Source organism: Anser cygnoides, chromosome 4, assembly GCF_040182565.1.
Source record: "Anser cygnoides isolate HZ-2024a breed goose chromosome 4, Taihu_goose_T2T_genome, whole genome shotgun sequence".
NCBI lineage: Eukaryota > Metazoa > Chordata > Aves > Anseriformes > Anatidae > Anser > Anser cygnoides.
In genome coordinates this window covers 52,209,346-52,228,408 of record NC_089876.1, presented here as the reverse complement: position 1 = coordinate 52,228,408, position 19,063 = coordinate 52,209,346, and the positions used below count along the sequence as shown (strand labels likewise).

Here is a 19,063-nt window from a genome sequence, read left to right as displayed (position 1 = left end):
GTTGCCTGGCAGCTTCTTTTTGCTTTACAACAATATATGTCAACCTACTGTACGTGATTTCAATAACATTTACCCTAAGTGACTAGGAATAATAGAGAAGCAAATTTGATCCAAATCTGTAGTTTCATTCAAAATTTCCCTAATTTTAAATATGATTCAAAATATTCTCAAATTGAGAATAAATAACCAAAATAGTCTCAAATTAATTTTAGAAGAACATACAAAAATGTTCTATTATCATGTTACAGAATTTGAAAACCCATAAAATCCAATAAAATGGAAGTTAACAGATTAACCTGTTTCTGTATCTCTTGTTCTTTAACTTTTTGATACTCTCTTGTGTCCTTGTAGGGCTTGTACCAAAAAGCCAATTTGTTATTTTTATGTATGGTAGGTCCAAAAAAATGAATGAACCGCAAGGATCTTTGTAGTCAGGAATACCGTTTATCAATATAGATTACTTTTCAAATGACAAGAAATGAACAACCTTAAGCACTAAGGGTACATACTGTTCTCTTTACTCAGACAGATTTCTTGAGGCATCACTACAGATTTTTGGAGGAAAAAAAAAAAAAGCAAAAACAAACAAAAAACAGCATAGGACATTACTCTAAGCTAAACACTGAAATAAACTACTTATATTATTCAGTTTGTAGAAATAAGGTGCATTAATATTTTTTTAAAAGTGTTTCTTTCTATAAATTATAATCCTATTTTCCACCAAGTTTTGGTACAATGAACTGATGCTATTCCTATTTTGAAAAATGTTCAAACAATCCTCTTGGATGTCTTAGCACTATTCTGCTATGTACTTTAATACAGGAACAGCTAGTAACAGTTTTAATAAAGCGTGAACAATATTATAGTGTGTGACTAAAACTTTATGATATTTTGTGACTTATCCTTCTTAACCAGGTGAGTAAAGTCTAACAACAAACAACTGGCAATATACCACACTGAGTACAACTCATGCTTTCAAGATAATTTACTGCAAATCAATACATGACCTCAGGATTTTGATGGTTGTTTTTTAAATAGCATGAAGTAACAACCTCTTGCACCTTGGGGCAGGGCATGCCTACTCGTGGCACTATCAGTTTTTGCCAGCTTGTAAAGTGGTGAGATCAGGGCCCAAAATTCAAATTATCTTGATGTTGTCATTGCCCTAGGACTCTGGAGAGTTCCAACTTGTTCAATTGCTCCATTTTATATAGGTTCTTATAATCTCTTCCTTAAGGTAATTAATCTGTATCTGGATTAAGCAATATGACTAAGATCTACCTCATGTGGCTCATTCCCATGCTCTTCCGGGGTGAGTTATGAATATGCTGAACACATTCTTTGGTAGGATATCTTTTAATAATCCATCTATTTTTGGAGACAATAAGTTTAAGAAATGTGTTTTATGCTTGCAAGAAAGGCTGGTGAGATTTCTGGTGGTCTTCAGTTTACTTCTAAGTTTCAGATTGCCTAGTGATAATTTATTATCCAAACAAAATTATAGCTGCTTTACAATATATATATATTTATTAATGTAGTGTTTTTGAATTAAAATTCATGAAATTGTACAAAAATCACTTTTCAAACAAGCTGTTGTGGTCTTTTTTTTTTTTCCTCCCAGAATTTTTTAAATCTATATTACTCTGGAAATTGTAAAGAGTAATTAGCTGGACTGCAACTTCATATTAAATATAATAGGAGACCAGGTGAAAGACTCCTGCTTCACTTTTTCTCCAGACCAAAGCTAGCCCAGGTGAACAGTTCATTATACAGCTCTTCACACCCATTCACAGAGTTTCAGAGCAAGTCCTGTGTGAGTTGAGAACAGACTGGCCTAAAACAGGCTGGAGGAAAAGCAGCAGAACTCCTCATTATCTGGTTCTGATGACAGTGACAATCTGCACAAACAATACAGAAGAGGCTGCAGCCTCTGGTATAAATTGTTGGCTACAGCCCTTCGCAAAGGCTGCGGTTTGCATGGTAGATTTCCTAATATTATAACATGTTCTACCCACACAAACCATAGTTACTCAGATGTTATGCAAAGGACACTTTCTCTTCAGCAGATCATGTTATACTTAAAATGCCTAAGCATTTCATTTGTTTGGTTTTTCTAAATGCAACCTTTTCCAGGATAGAAAACTATTACCAAAAAAAGGCAAGTACTAAAGAATGATGTTTCTAGATTATCTTGTCTTAAAAAAATGTAAAGAACTGAAGCAAGATTAAAAGCCTGCTTTGAAACTGTGCAGAAATGAAATGCATTTAAAAATATAATTAAATTATTCAGACTTAAAATAAACAAGCTGTGTTTTGACTGCTATAAGGATACTATATAGCAAGGGATATTTTAATTGATTCCAGAATAGTTTTGTTTGTGTTGTTGTTTTTTTGTTTTTTTTTAAAGAAATACATTTCTTAGCATTCATAGAGAGGAATAAAATTAAAAGTCAAAAGGTATAACCTGAGACTCCAACCTTGAGAAGGTGTTCCTGGCATAGTGCATGATGCTGTCAAAATCATACGGTTCCCCAAGAGAATTCACCTCTCCAGGCTCCATCTTCAAGAAGTTGTATTCTTGACCTACAGATGATTGATAATTAGAATCTTTGTAATATCTCTTTTTGTGAAGATGAAAAAACAAACGGGAAACTAAAAACATCAAAGATCCTAACCTGATCACTCACTGACATGCATAAATCTTTTGGGAGTAATTGTGTACTTTTATTAACCAAGAGAACAGACACATATCTTCTGGAATATTGACACTTCGAAAGGCTCTTCTCATTCACCTAATCCAAGTGAAAAATGAAGTGCCCTTACATTATATGCTGCACTTTATGTAGAATCCACAAAATTAGCTAGCTTGGTTCTTAATTTCGGTGGAGGGGGGTATCATTTTGACAGCAAACACTCTAGAAGAACCCTCCTCATTTTAGATTCTCTAGACTGGATACTAACGTGACTTTGCTTCCACAAAGGCTACCGTCAGAACAGCCATGTATTTCAAGTACTAGAAAGTGACGTTTTCAAGAGCCTACCTCTTACAACTTAACAAAAGTAGAACAAAAGCACGATACTTAGTTCATAATTTCAGACCAGGAATTCTTTGTCTTAATCACGTATACAGAGAAGCAAAGCACCCCTTAATCCAATTCATATTGGTATCTTACATAAATAAATAAATAAATAATAAACAATGAATAATAATTTAAATAAATATTAATGTTACTTTATATATTTAATTATTATTATTAAATAAATAATAAAGAAAAACCCTACAGTAGCATTAACATTATTAATCAAGTTCATTTGCATAACATGACAAAAAACAACTGCCTTGTGGTGATGAATTCCTTCTCTCATTTAGTGATCCTCAAGCTGATACCACACCACAAGAAGTGGTTTCAGCCAGAAGCTGGAGAGACAACTGAAAGAAGAGAGCAGGAGGCTAAGGATGACACTGCAGTGGATTTTCCCCATCACAGAAAAAACCTAAGGGATAAGCACTCAACAGAATCCACGCAAGTTGGTGAGAGAGAGAATAGATGGAACGCTTGAATGTGGGGAGCCTTTCAGAACTTCGGAGATGCACAGAAGTCTGCATCAGCTGCAAGATTTCTCCCAAGTCCTAGCTGAGGTGGCTAAAGGTCTATTGCACCTCATAGCTACTTTGTTTTCAAACATTTTCTATAGGAACAGAAAAATACTCCAAGCTACCACTGGACATTTTCTTGCTTCAGCTTCACACCTTCTTGAACCTTCAGAGAATTACCATAGGTAAAAATCAGTGTTTCAAAAGACTATGTATAATTATGAACAGTGCAAATTAAACCTGCCTAGCTTCCTTCCAGCTTGCCACATGACTCAAGAGCAAGCATAACATCTAGATTGACAAACAGATAACTGTCAGTTTCATGCTCTCGGGTTCCTCAGATGCCTTGCCTTGAGGACACCAACGCCACCAGCTAAAGCAGCAAGCTCTGAAGGGAACCTATAATTTGGAAACTATGGGAACAGTGCCTCTCTGTCACAGATTCAGTGTTCAGCTTTCATTCCAAATCTCAATCTTCTGGACAGATAAACAGGTATCAACATGTTTCTAGTTATCATTCAGTAAAGACTATGAAAGCAAAGACATTTCTCAACCACAGAAAAATTACTTAAAAGGGCTTTAATAGTAACAGTTTTCTTCAAAGTTTCTGAGTCTGATTACTATTTCTCTCCTTCTAGCCAGTAATATTTAATGACTTGCAACTTGGCCAGACCTTTAGAAAAGATGGTTTTAGTTGCAGTATTTCATTTTTAACTCAGCTTGGGATCAGTTTAGCTAAGAGGAATAGCAGAAAAATGCCTATTTTTGATATTGTTATGGAGCACTCAGTTTTAAGAAACTCAAGCAAATAAAGGAAACAGTAAAAGCAGACTTTTTTTTTTTTTTTTTGAAAATATTTATCAGAATATCTCACCCGGCTGGATGTTTTCTCTAATGATGGTGACATGGTCATCTCGGTCTGGCCGTGTATGTTCATGCCAAAAACCTATAACATGACCCAGTTCATGGACAACTATACCAAATTTATCACAGTTCTTGCCAATAGATATGGCTTGAGGACCATTTCCCCTTCGACCCACATAAGAACAGCACCTGTAATTAAAACACAAACACAGATGAAAGTTTTCATGTGTATTTCTACAAACCATTTAGGAAATGCAATTAAAATCTGTGAGAAAAAAAAATGTTTATCTTTAAAACAATCAGCAGAACAATACACCATGAAGTTTCTGCAGTCTCTCAAACTCTAGAACTAGTGCAGGAACAACTTACTATTTAGTGTTCCTAATAAAAAACCTGTGCATGATTTATTATTATTTTTATTTATTCGGGGTCTTCCAGGTCTTCCATAAGATGCTAGTTGTGATCAACAGAATTGTCACATGCGGTCTTGTATTTCAGAATGACACAGGAATGTATTTGCACACAAAGAATAATGAAGTTCACTGGAAGTACCATCTCATCTATATACTCCACTGCTCTCTTGCCCATGCACAGTCAGAGGCGTGCACAGGGAAGTGGAAAAAGCACAAGGTTTCTTCTGCACCACACTTATGTTGTATACCTTGTCAGCACTCTCCAGTCTTGGTCACTCAGGTCTGATAAGTTTGCTTTATTTTGATCAGAAAAGTCACCCTACTTTATTAATTCTGTTTATAAAATGATACAAGTGAAACAGTAGTCTGTTAAACAACTCAGTTCACGTACGTTAGCATGCAGTTGAAAATACAGTAGGAAGAGATATTAAATCCTGGTGTGCCACTCAGCAACCTCTCCACATTTTCTGTTCCTCTGGCTATGGGTGATGTACAACGTTAACTGTAGCAACTCTGTACCAGGAGGTTGAATGCTCTGAATATTAGCAAACCATTTCTTCTCCTACTCCTGTTTTCTTGCAATATGAACCTTTAGGAACCTTAATCATCAAAATTAATTTTCACAAGGGAAAAAAAAAATGCTTCACAACTACTCCAATGTTTCATTCCTCTTCTGCTGTACTTTCATGATTCCAGTGCAAACTTAAGGAACAAAGATCCCCTTTTCAGCATTCATACTGTCAACATTTAACTGAGAAATTTGCTTCCTTTTTCATTAGAAAAGAAGTCTGCTGACTATGCCAGCAAATCAGAGAATCGAGAGTAAAACAAATACTGAAGAAATGGAAGACAATCTGAAATTTAACAATCTGAAATTGTAATTCTCTTTCACTTCTGAAAATCTTAAGTATTTCAACATTATAATCCTTAAGAAGAGTCTGATTTCCCATCCCTTCTCTGTAATTCTGCAGTCTGTCAGGTGGAACAGAATTGTGCTGAGCAAAAGTTCACCTCCACTTCCTCCCACTTAAAAAAATATATATACATCTGATGCAACTTTTATGTAGTATTTGGTTCTTGAGGAGGTCAATGCTAGCATGGAGCATGATCCTATCCTTCATATACCTCTGTGGGCAATAAAGGAAGGGCAGCTATGGGAGCAATACCAATAGCATATTTAATTCTACAGATTTGAACATGTGCTTCTTTTTCCTTTCAGGTTTTGTGGTGGCAGAAAGTTTTCACTACAGTTAGTTGGCTGGTAAGTCAGCCTTGATTGTTGTTGTTTTGTTTTTTTGTCTAATATAGCTAGATTTCTAAAACAACCTAATATGAACATTAGAGGAATACAGACATGACATTTTAGTTGACAATACCTGTCCTTAGTAAGCATACACTGTTTTTGTAGTTTTTGTTAAAATGAAGAATAGATTTAAAAAAAAAAAATGATAGTAATACCTTAAAATTATAAAGGCCACAACATCTATTTTATATAAAATATGTTATTATAACAGCCTCAGAGGGTTGTATCAAGAATTTTGAAACTGTCTTTAAAATACTGTTGGGGAAAACTGATTTTCACATTATAATAATTCCTTGTTATGCTGACTGGTTTTCATACATTCCTACCCTCATCGTATATAAAGAATAGATAATATGTATAAAATATATAACAACCTTTTATTTCCTGGTTTAGGTAGCTCCAAGGACAGGTGTAAATAACCATTTTCTTTGGTCTGAGTACAGAATTAGGCTTAATGCTTCAGCTCTGGTTGTGCAATATCATGTTTTTTAAACTTTAATTAATTTCTTACAGTGCCTTCTAATGACTTCCCTGACAGCTCTCTTCAAGGCACATACATAAAAACAATAGCAAGGTAGACTCCCTGCTATAGTTCTGTGCCACTGTCAATATTGCAGCTTATGTGCTACCCCTCCACACCAAAGCAAAATTAAATAAAAAACACCAGTGCCTGTATTTCCATAATCTATATAAACTGTATTAATCCAAAATGAGTATGTACAATATTTGATATAGAAATACTATTATTAGTGCTGATATAAATAATGACAGTGGAAATACTACCTGAAAATATGCACTAAAAATACAGAATAGGTGATAAAATTGAGCAACAAAGAGCAGAAATAAGACTAAAATAAAAAGCTAGAGCAATCATACTGTTTTATCTCATGACTCCACAGTGGATTTCACCTTTGTACCTTATATGCTGACATGGTTCTGCTTAACATATTTTTCAGACTCCATGTTTGCAGAATAAATATTATGGCTACGAGTGAATAAGTAAACATAATTAAAGCACGACAATATTTTCAATGTTGTTATTACCTGGGGTTTTATCTTTTACTAGTCACTCAACTTACTTGAATAGCTTTCTATTAGAATAAGGAAATTACCAAAGTTCATACTCTCTCTTATTCACTCCGGACAAGCTTTAGATCCTAGAAGAAATTTGTTGTTTTTAACTCTTTTACACAGTGTTATTTACTGTCCCATCCTATTACAGAGGGAATGCTGGAGGACACAGTTTGCATTCTGAGTCAAAGGTAGCAAGATGTGCAGTAACTTCATTCTCAGAAAACTTCATTCATTTAAAAGGACATTAAAGAACTTCTGTCCTCAGTACCAAATTCCCAATTCATTGCCATAGGCAGTTACTGGATGTACACCAAATTAATCTGTCAGTCTTAGGCCTTAGACTTCAAATCTTTCTAGAAAACATTGATCCTTAGCTTTGAATGCCTTGAAAGTAAGGACTACAATATGGGATTTGCCTTGGCAGTCTACAGGAAGCCATGGTAGAAAACAAAAATCAATCAGAGGAAGTAATCCACATTCTGTGAGAGCATTCTACTATTTCCTTATTAATTGAAATTAATGAGTTAAGGCTCCCTACCTTTGTTTAGGTCATGCACATCATTATGGTAATTATGCTATATGGGTCTTGGGCAAAGAGAGAAAATGAACTGACAATGCTTGATGGTTGCTTTACATATAGAAAAGCATAAAATGCCTGCAATCTATGAAAATTCTAAATTGGGATAAAATATACAATTTGGATAGAATTCTACTAATTCTTGCTTAATTCAGGTCGGAAGGGACCTCTGCAGGTCTTTAGTTCAAGCTCCTGCTCAAAGCAGGTCAGATAATACAAGCCATTCCACAGTTGGTCAGATCTTTAGCCAGTTGACTCTTGAAAACCTCCAAGGACAGAAACAGCACAGCTTCTCTGATCAATCAGCTCCCATGGGTGGCTGCAGCCTTTCACTGGATATTCCTTTAGGATACAGGACATTTAGAAGAAAGTGTTCTGACACTGAACACCTAAGGCCCAGCACATTTTGAATTGTTTTAATGCTGGCCTGCCCCTTCTTGTCCTAAATACTCAGACATATATGCCCACATATAGAACATGTATATGTATGTTTCCATGTATTTGCATTTGAAAGGAAACTATAAAATATTTACATTTAGAAAGAATATTTTAAAGTCATTTGCATATAGCAATTTCCTTAGAATGCTTACTTAACAGATTTCAAGTTATTCTCAGAAAATATAAAAAAGTTGAGATTTTTTTTTTTTACATTCCAACAAAAATTAGAATACTGAGGCTTAAAATAAAGTATCAGTACACACTCATAAGAGGTCATGAAGATTTGTTGGGCTGAGTACCATGTCAAGCACATCAGATTCATCCTATTAAGCCACAAGATTCTAATCACTGCACTGAGATAAAGGGTAAGAAAAAAAGTAAATATATCTATGAAAGAAATTAATTTGCAATATCTTGGGTTTGACCCCAGGTGTGTTTGGCAAAAGGCCAAGACTTTTCTGTGCTTTATGAGCACTTGTCATGCTCATTAAATTAAGTCAACTGGCAGACTTTAAAGCTCCTAATCTCTTTAATCTTTATTGCACCAGACAGTAGTTGGAGACAGTAACTATTTATGAATCTCTAATTCCATTTAATCAGTCTAGCTGATCAATGATGGTGAGCAAAGAGAAACAAATGGCAGAGAGAAAGTTAAATGACTGGAACAATACATTCTTACAAGTAATAGTATTTCATAGCTACTGTCAAAATGCTCTTAAATCAATATAAAGGAAGAAAGAATCAGGTGGGATCACGTTGCACATTCTTTTTAAAAAAGCTGCATTATTACTATCTTCAGGATGTAACAATGTAAAATTACTTGCAGACCACAAGGTCAGCTTGCCATGACACTGACTGCATGAAGATGTGGATTAAAAACTGGAGAACTTCATAATCATACTGGGACAGCATATCATCACCTACATGTTACACAAAGCAAAAGTAGTTCACAAAATTTATGAACAAAATCTCACTCACTCAAGAAGTAGATGATTTTTCTTGGTGAAAAAGAATAGCTCTATCAATCACAAAATAACTCATTCCAAAGTAGATATTGGCTATGACCCAGCTTGATGTCAGGGATCAATACAGTGCATGTTACTAAATGTTCTAATTCACTGTCCTGAGAGGATCTGTATGAAAGCAGAGGTGGCTACTGCTTCTTCATCTGCTCAATGGAGACAACTGTGCCAGTATTACAAACAGCCAGTTGAGTCCATTCCTCAGTTAACAGTTTCCCATCCCAATGTATTAACCCCTCGTTTCAGTTTATGTTAATGGGCCATGGCAGCTGAATTGGTAACTATCAGCCAACCTGCAAACCATGCCACTACCTGCAGAGAAGCTGTGTTGACTACTGTGGGCAGGAAGAGTGCCAGCTGCTAGAGTTAATAACCACTGGAGAGCATGAACCAGCCCTAATGCCAAAGATTATTTAGTAGAACTCTTTCTTCTCATTCCATAAAAGTGATTGTGCACCTTTTAGAACAGGTAATCCTTCTTCAAGCTAAAGAATGCTGCAGAAGTATACCTTGGACAATGAATATATCTATTTCACCAGCTTTAAGAACTTGCCTGTAATGTCTATTTAATATACTTGCAACTTCAAAAAACGTTTAAACATTCAGAAGCGTTCAGCCTACAATGTCTGGAGAAGCACATGAAAGAGATTTGATTTTTTGGAATCTCAGACAGCTTTGCAAATACCCAAACAGGAGGATACAGCAGTGATTGTAATAAGTCATCTAAAGTTTGTCATAAGAAGTACTTAAGTCTTTTGGTAGAGAACAAAAATTACCACAAAGTCAGATCAAAGGCATGCTGAAATACCAGAGCAATATGACTAATTGTTCTTTTTCTGTCTCGCTATATAAAAAGAAGCTTGATCTTTTACTTAGAAATAATTAAGAGCATCTGACTAGAGGCCATTCCACTTTGCTGACCCCTTTATCATAGCTTTGCAAACAGATAAATACACTGACTGTGTCTTCAGGCACTTTCTATCTGATAGGAGGAAACATAAGCATTGAGAAGAAGTAGTGAACAAAGAGTATTTTGAACCTGTTTACTGTATAGAGTTTTACCTGCCCCTAATCAGCTAGCTGCATAAAAGTTGATTTAAGATATATTAACTCCAATATACACTGCCTTGGTAGAAGAATCACCAACACTAATCACTTAATACAGTATTCTTATTTTCATATCTGCAGCTAATGGATACAACTATCAGTAATTACAAAAAGGTTCCCTTTAATTAATTTCCCTTAATTAAAGGGAAAAGGAAGAGGGGAAAAAATAAACAAGCAAAGGCCATGTGGAAGCACAAAGAGAGAAAAGAAATTACTCTCTAATTCCCAGCAACGAGTGATGTTTGGCCACATCCTGGGAATCAGGGTCTCAATACACATAGCGGTGGTTTGGGAGGATGGAAGTTTTCATAACGAGAGCCCTCCCTCTCCTTCCCCTTTCCCACCTTTTATTTCTGAGTGTGACATCATATGGTACAGAATATCCCTTTGGATGGTTTAGGTCAGCTGCCCTAATGATGTCCCTCTCCCCATCTCTTGCCCACCCCTACCCTGCTGGCTCTTGAGGGGGTTGGAGGAAGTCCTGATGCTGTGTCAGTATTGCTCAGCAATAGACAAAGCACTGGTGTGATACCAATGCCGTTCTAGCTACAAGTACAGAGCACAGCACTGTATGGGCTGCTGCAGGGAAAGTCAACTCCATCCCAGCCATACCCAGTACAAAAATACTGCCCCCAACTTCCTAAATTTCTTTTATTAAGGATACTTGTAGCAATATATTTCTGAACAGGCTGTGAAGTATTTACTCTGCAGGTTTTTTGAAACAAGTTAGACAAGCATATATCAGCAATGTCATAGGTATAGCTACTTCCATCTTAAGGATACTTGGGCGTCCATCTGAGAGCCTTTGCAGTCCTAAGGGTCTATGATAATCTAGACTTTTCTCTCGTCCATTGTTGATATGCAAATTCTCAACTGTAGTGAGCTCATGTTGCTATCTCTGATAACCAGCTGCTATATTTCAAATATGCTTTTTTCATCACTGCCCTCTAGGAAGAGCTTCCCATGAACTGCTGCAAGAAGGAGCATTATACTCCTTCAAAATAACCTTAATGTTTACACAAGCTTAATAACACTTCACTTGCTAGTGTGCTAATACTGTCATATGAGACGTCTGCAGATACTGCCACCTGAATTGCCGTATATATGGCTGTATCCACTTTGTGTTTCATTAAATGTGTTATGTTTTGACTAGGTGCTCTTTGTGGCAGGGTTTATCATTTAGTTTTTATTTCGGACAGTGCTAAGTACAATAAAGTTTCCCTCATCTGTGAATGTTAACTGTCATGGTACTGCAAACAATAATGACACAATGTGCTAACAAACCAACACAGCAGGGTCCTATGGGAAAGAACCGAGATTAATTTCAGTGTGACTAGCCATGTGGCAGAAAGTGTTTGCAGATGGTTTGGTGTCACTTTTGTCTGTGCTATTTCCATGGAAAATCCTGCATCAGCATTGTATACAACTGGTGAGTGCGTAGTAGTTCCCATTCACCCAGAGAAGATATGCTCTTATTTATCTGGCACTTCCTAAAATGGCTTATGGATTCAGAGCCCAAGAAAGTCATTCAACTGCCCATTCTGCTTAGCCTGGCTTTTTCATCACTGGCAGACTGCTCACAGCCACACTTTCCCTTGTTCTTAATACTAAAATGTTTACAGCCTTCATCAGGTTTTTGTTATTTGTGAAGTATCCACCATTAAAACACCATTAACTGTAAAGGATAATGGCAACTTTGAAAGTAGATGCTGAGTATATTCCAACCTTCTATTTTAAATCGGTTATAATCCAGCCTTCACCCTGAAGTGACTTGATCTCGTGAAGCATCAGCCAACCTAAGGGACAGCGCTTTGGATGTGGAGGTTTTCTGCAGTTTGGCTCTGGACACTTTGAAGCTGTGGAATTTTCTTTTCATGACACTGGGGTCTCTGTAGATATCCCCATACTTCTCTTCCTAAAGTGTCTGTGACCATTTATCTCTCACACTCTTCTGTTTAAATTCACATTACTTTCTACATCTCCAAGAGTAGGCGACCTTCATTATTATTCTTTGCTTCGCATTTCTCTTCCAGCCATATGTCAGTATCCCCAAAATTTATCTTACGAGTTGCATTGTTAACTAAGGAAGAATAGACATGCTAGTTGAGAACAGAAGACCATTTAATTTGGCACTGTTTGTAACAGGGGTCTACAGCAGCCCTATGTGAGTACAAGAACATGAAAAGCAAGTTCACAAGCACTCTCCCAGAGTATGCTCCCTGATTGCAAAGGTCTACGGCTCAGAGACCTGCCAAGGCAAAGGTGATGTCTTTCTCAAAAAAAAAAAAAAAAAAGCCTAGGGGTGGATTTTATTACGTTGTTCTGCGCCTTAAGAAAAATGTCAGGGGTGTTTTAAGCAGACAAGTCTACATGTAATCTTATGGGCTATAATAAAGCACATTCAGGATCATACCTGCAATGTAAGGAGACCTCAAAACTTTTTTTTATGACCTTATACCATAAAAATTAGAAAGTAGGCAGGCAAAGTGCTCATTGATCACAAAGTCAGCAAGGTAGACAGCTGTTCACTTTGGAGCCTACATCCCGAACACAAGTTGACTATCAGAAATATTTTATTTCCCCAGGTAGTGAGTTTGGGAAACTTGAAAAACAAAAATGGTGCCTACGGGCAGCTCACTGACCACTGTATTAATTTAAGATTTCTGAGTGCAATAAACAAATAGAGTTGACTTAGGCATTTGTGAGCAGCAATATTGGAAGATGGAAAGCACTGATTGCTGCAAAGCTACACTAATGAATGATATAACATGGTTTGTTCGTTTTTACACACCAATGACACAGAAGAAGGAATGTGCAAAAAGGTCATGAATGTATGGATTGAACAAATCTGGGCAAGGACGGTCAATACAACAGAAGAGTTAAAATTACAATTAAGTACAATTAAGCTGGAAAAAGAAAAAGTAATAAATGTTCATAGTTAATTCATCAGTGAACATGTGATATGCAGAAAAGCTACAAATAAACAAAGAAATAAACAATAAGCCTGAAACAACTTTAGAACAAGATATGAAAAAAGTATGATGGAAAGCCAAACAAAAATCTCTTCTACATATAGCTAGCAAGATAGTTTTATCTAAAAATATCTGAAAGGCATAACTTCAAAAAGCTACAGTAACTGCTTTCAATTAATCTACAGCCACACAGAACAAATATATCATTTAAACGCAGTAACTTGTCTATTCACTTTCCTGTGAAGTATATATATTCACTTATAAATGCAAAGCTGAGAAACATGGCCAAACACCGAAAGTGTATTGGTTAACGTGCATATGCACTTACCCACATGGCCTATATGTAAATACAATATAACTTTCTTCATCACTTCGTTCAATAAATGTAACACACGTGTACTTCTCCCAGTGCCGCATAGCCTGTTTGAACATGGCACGCTGGGTACCTGAAAGAATGGCATGACATGAAATAAGACATTTTTCTAACTGCTTCTTGTTCCTTAAAACCAGATTTTAATATTAAGAATATAAGCCTGCAGGGAGTTACTAGATCATAAGTTGTGTGTCCCAGCAGTCCCATATACTGCCAACCTCCAATTAAAGGGATATTCGGACCACCAGTTTGCCATAACATATCTGCCTGCAAGGGGAACGCTACTGCCTGAAACACTCTAGAAAACATAAAATCTGCAATAAAAAGCACAGCTATGTTACACCAGAGGAAGACAACAGAAGAAATCTAGTGTTGCTTATATGCCTGCATTAGCATAATATTTACTGAGAATTTTCCCACATTAAATTACCAAGTGGACAACAATTTAAAAATAAATAAATAAATAAATAAATCCCTAGTTCCTATCTATCTAGCCAGAAAGATAAAGGAATTGATAAATTCCTATAGACTTCAAACCTGGAGACCAATTTATCCGAAGCCATATAAACAGGCACACCAACCAAGGCATCTGAATTTTATAATGAGCAGTGATCAATATCCACTTTACATTCAGACCTTTCAGAAAATGAAATTCGGAAAAAGTTTTAAATTAAAAAAAAAAAAAAAAGACAACAAGATCTAGAATTTTACAAAAATAGTGAGTTCAAATCATGTCAGGATCCTAAGAGTTAAAGGCTATTTCATCCTGTGTTGCCCTTTTCTTTTATCTTTAAGCGATGTTTGACAACCTTTAGGATTTATCTTTTATTATGAAAAAGGTAAAATGTTTTACAGGTACATTTTTTATTAAGTTTACTACCATTATTACAAAAATTGGTAATCCTAAAGCAAAGGTCACATACTGTGCAAATACCCACACATAAAATTTTACTGTAGCAGTTGGTTTGGAAAGAAGGTCTCTGGTTTCTCTGTATACATATGCATACAATGTATGAGGACTTGCATGTTTCTTTTGGCTTCCTGTATTATTGTGCATAATAAGATGTTACTGCATATATTTTCTCATCCATTTTCCTTTTCTCTCTTTTTGCTTTATATTACCTCTTACCTCCACACTGATTCTGATGCATTTACATTTTTCAGGGAAAGCAAATGTTTTATTTTTTTTCTACAGTTTTCTACTAAGAATTATATGTATTGATGTCAGTCTTTTCTTTTGTTATATATAATGTTTGTGTACCCATCTGAAAACCAAACTGAGCAATTACAAAACACATCTGAATCAGTTTGTTGAGTCAAATCAGTTTAGTAGAATACGTTACACCAGTTAAATCTGTTTTATTCTTAAACTTAATATCCTACTTTATATATATATATATAAACCAGCTTTCATAACATTGTTAATTAGGCTCTAGAAAACAAACATGTAAAATTAGAGAGACAAACAGCCTTCCCTCTCTATAACATACTTGTATAGTTTTATTACATAGCTTGCCTTTGGGAATAATTTTTTTTTTTTTTAAGTGTGACTAATGTTTTCAAAACAGACATACTGCAGGCCTGATCCAACAGAAATCTTTCTATTGATTTCCATAGTATGACTTCCTTTAAAATAAAATATATTTTTTAAAAAAATCATATTCTTTCTCTTTATAGAAAGAACAAAGCTTACCAGTGAAATTTCCACCTATTACATATGGGATGACACCCCCTGGCCATATTCTTTCTGTTCGTGATGTGGCAGCTCTGGGAAATCGGTTCTTCTCATTTTTCCCTGAGAATTTTGCAGTAGTCCTTCCTTTAGATGTATTATTTTGCTCAAAGCCTGTAATGATAATTAAAACACTGAATAAGGGAGAGAGGGAGAGAGGGAGAGAGGGAGAGAGGGAGAGAGGGAGAGAGGGAGAGAGGGAGAGAGGGAGAGAGGGAGAGAGGGAGAGAGGGAGAGAGGGAGAGAGGGAGAGAGGGAGAGAGGGAGAGAGGGAGAGAGGGAGAGAGGGAGAGAGGGAGAGAGGGAGAGAGGGAGAGAGGGAGAGAGGGAGAGAGGGAGAGAGGGAGAGAGGGAGAGAGGGAGAGAGGGAGAGAGGGAGAGAGGGAGAGAGGGAGAGAGGGAGAGAGGGAGAGAGGGAGAGAGGGAGAGAGGGAGAGAGGGAGAGAGGGAGAGAGGGAACCTTTGTTGCCTAGAAAGTCAAAGTCAGATTATTTCTCTATGTCCTTGGATGCTGCTGTTATGCAATGGTCTATCGTTACTGATTTCTTGGAAATGCTTGAAATGGAGAGGCTAAATCTTCATTTTTTGTACAGTAACAATGTGCACATAAACTGATCAATTTAGACACATTGTCAGCATAATTACATCCAAATTTTCTCATTTAGTAAAAAAGAAAAATCCTTAAAAAAAAAAAAGTAAATTTTCCAGCAAGGAAGAAATGGCTTTGAACAGATCCAAAGTAATCACGACATTTACTGTCCCTTTCATTTTTATTCCAGGATCTGGAAAAATAAAGAGCATAGCCAGCCTTAGAGCAATGGACAGGAAGAGGTCCTTAAAGTATTAGATTGGCTTTTATTATCATGAATTATCAGGAAAAAATAGATAAATTATTTGCAAAGCAGGTTGCAAACACATGGAAAAAGTCAGAGGTCATTTCCACCTCTGATCTCCATTACCTGTGGCTATTACCAGTAGACACAACATTTTCAGATGAAAATGTGACTTCCAGTTTTATAATAACCATACAACACTGCAGGAAGCCCATACACATTTTTCACAAATGAGCTTTTCGAATCCTATCGATAAGTATTACTCATGGTTGGAATTTGGAAGACCAAAAAAATGAGTACTATTTTGAGATTATCCACCATCCTTCCCATTACAGGTTAATCTTTCTCAAATCATCTGAAACTTCTAATGACAACAGAAGAGGATCAGAATAGCTATACAAGGACTTGAACACCTTAATAAGTATAGATGTCTTCTGAAGCAATTTTAAAGTCAGTATGGACATGAGGGAAGCTGATTAAAATGGATCACTTGAAAGGCAGCCAACAAGCCCTACTCAGTGGGGTTGAATTGTTGCTCCTCATGAAACAGTACACCTTCCCTCTGTGATACCAGTTCCACTTAAGTGTTACTGGGTACATCAGGCTGCACTGTAAGGACCACGGAGGACTCCAGGGCAGGATCAAGGTACAGTGCCTTGGAATAGTTCCAAGGCTGGGAGCAGCCGAAGGAAAAAGGGAAGAAGTTACAGCATATAGAGCATAGGGAGAAAGTTCTTCATGCATGAGAAAAGTCTAACTTTATAACAATTAACACAACATATAATTTATATCAGAAATTATATAGAAAGTAGCAGGGTAAAAAAAAAACACATGCACACAGGTAAAACAAATAACTTACCCTTGCATTAAATAAGTATGTAAATGAGAATTTCACAACAGTTTACAACACAGATAGAAACTTCAGCAGAAGAAAAATCATTACTGAGTCATCTGACACATTAAGATAAATGTTTTATGATTTAAAATTCTTATCAATTTTCTTTTGAACTACAAGTAGTAAGAAATTTCTTCCAAATTCTTATAAAAGATGACAAGCATTTATGCAATACTAAAATATCATATAAAGAATTAAGTTTATATATCAGAACACAACTGCAAAGGCAGTTACAGTTTTACATATTTTCCTTTTTGAGGTTGAGGTATCATGACATTAAATTGACATCTCCTCACACCAAATATGGTGAATGAACTTGACCAGTATAAATGATTTCACTGACTTCGCATGCTGAATTCAACTACATTCATACTGACGGAAGTATGATGTGTTTGTTCAGCATAACACAACATAAGTGCTTCAAATGCTGTGTGACCCATCACAATGCCCCACCTGGATCCAGAAAAAATACAACGAAATTAGCAGCTATGCAGCATAGCCTACTTGTACTGAGCAGACATTGTATTGATATCATTTAAACTTATAAATGTGAAGATTAATATACTAAGCAGCTAAGGAATTTTTAATATGAGATGCAAAAATACATATTTTCGCTTCCAGATCTGATACTCGAAATGGACCTCTAAGAAACACAATGAAGAGCTAATCTCTTCATTACTATTCTTGTACTATTTAAAGTTTGTTTATGCCAATAGTAATACAGTGAGGCTTTAAAATATTAAATATATATATATATATTTAAAAAATTATTATCACGTCAGGTAACCTGCTAATTTAAACAGTGAAAATACCCGAGCCAAATCTTCGTATCCTGTCTATGAGCTGATAGAGGGCACCTCGTTTTTTTGACATTCCATGCTCTCCAAAGCCACCTTTAAAAATAAAAGAAAAAATATTACAAAAAAATAAGAACATGGAATCCTACACTTACAGCAATTATATAACCATTTGAGATTAGGAAATATCCTGTAAGAACTGCAATGTGTCTTTAAGGAAGTTTAACATGCTTCAATGACTCGCATACAAATTCTTCAAGTATTCTTGACAATGAAACAAAAAGACATTTTTAGCTGAAAATTTTTCTAATATGCATTCCAGAATGTAAGCCAGCATGTCTTTGTTATTCAGACAAGTCATGACAATTACATCATTTAATTATTATTTGATGCCTTTTTCTTCTCGGTGACCTTGACATCCTCTGAGCTATATTGATTGACAGCTAAAAGCCCTAGTCTCACAAAAATTTCCTGAATGCATGCCACTATCAAGGCATTTCAGGGGAAGAGAAAGAGTGAAAGGAAACATCTAAAGTTTCACCAGAAACAACACAAAACAGAAACAAAACAAAACAAACAACAGCAACAAAAATGATAAATATTTATTGTGGCTGATTTTAGCATGAAAGTTTTAGCTTGTTTGTCAACATGCAAATGAATATGCAACACACTCTGAAGGCTTTGAAACATCACATACTGGTGTGTATTGCAATAAGGCCTCACAGGCATATATATCTGTTATTTTAGCAATCAATGAACAAGAAAAATTAAGCTAGTAAATTGTTGATTCTAACATGTATCCTGTTTTTTTTTTTTTCAGAAATGTAGCACGTTTCCAGGTTTAGTGTGTACATTTAATGCATGAAACATACTGCCTTCACGTCTGATTCTTTTGTGGTTACAAGTGGCTTTGAAAAAAACAGTAAGCCTCAAATAAGAATATTGATAACACCACATTAACCAGTAAATCATCAGAATTGTTAAGAAGATTTTGTGATTTTTAGAAGTTTGTAGTAAGTTACATTTTAAGATGCAATATCTGTCATAGGACAACAGAATTTTCAAATT

General features: G+C 35.7%; 1 protein-coding gene across 6 annotated transcripts in view; it reads right to left on the bottom strand.

Moving 5' to 3' along the window:
• Window positions 1-19,063, bottom strand: part of TLL1 (tolloid like 1) — a 143,035-nt gene that overhangs the window by 61,016 nt on the left and 62,956 nt on the right. For 5 of the 6 annotated variants that reach the window (XM_048076161.2, XM_048076160.2, XM_048076163.2 and 2 more), the window contains 5 exons: window positions 18,011-18,091; window positions 15,432-15,584; window positions 13,694-13,811; window positions 4,470-4,648; window positions 2,478-2,583 (listed from right to left, as the gene is read on the bottom strand). In XM_048076161.2, coding sequence (XP_047932118.1) covers window positions 2,478-2,583; window positions 4,470-4,648; window positions 13,694-13,811; window positions 15,432-15,584; window positions 18,011-18,091 — 637 coding nt within the window. Of the gene's footprint in view, window positions 1-2,464; window positions 2,584-4,469; window positions 4,649-13,693; window positions 13,812-15,431; window positions 15,585-18,010; window positions 18,092-19,063 lie in introns of those variants that run through there. The other variant, XM_048076165.2, reaches the window with a different exon arrangement.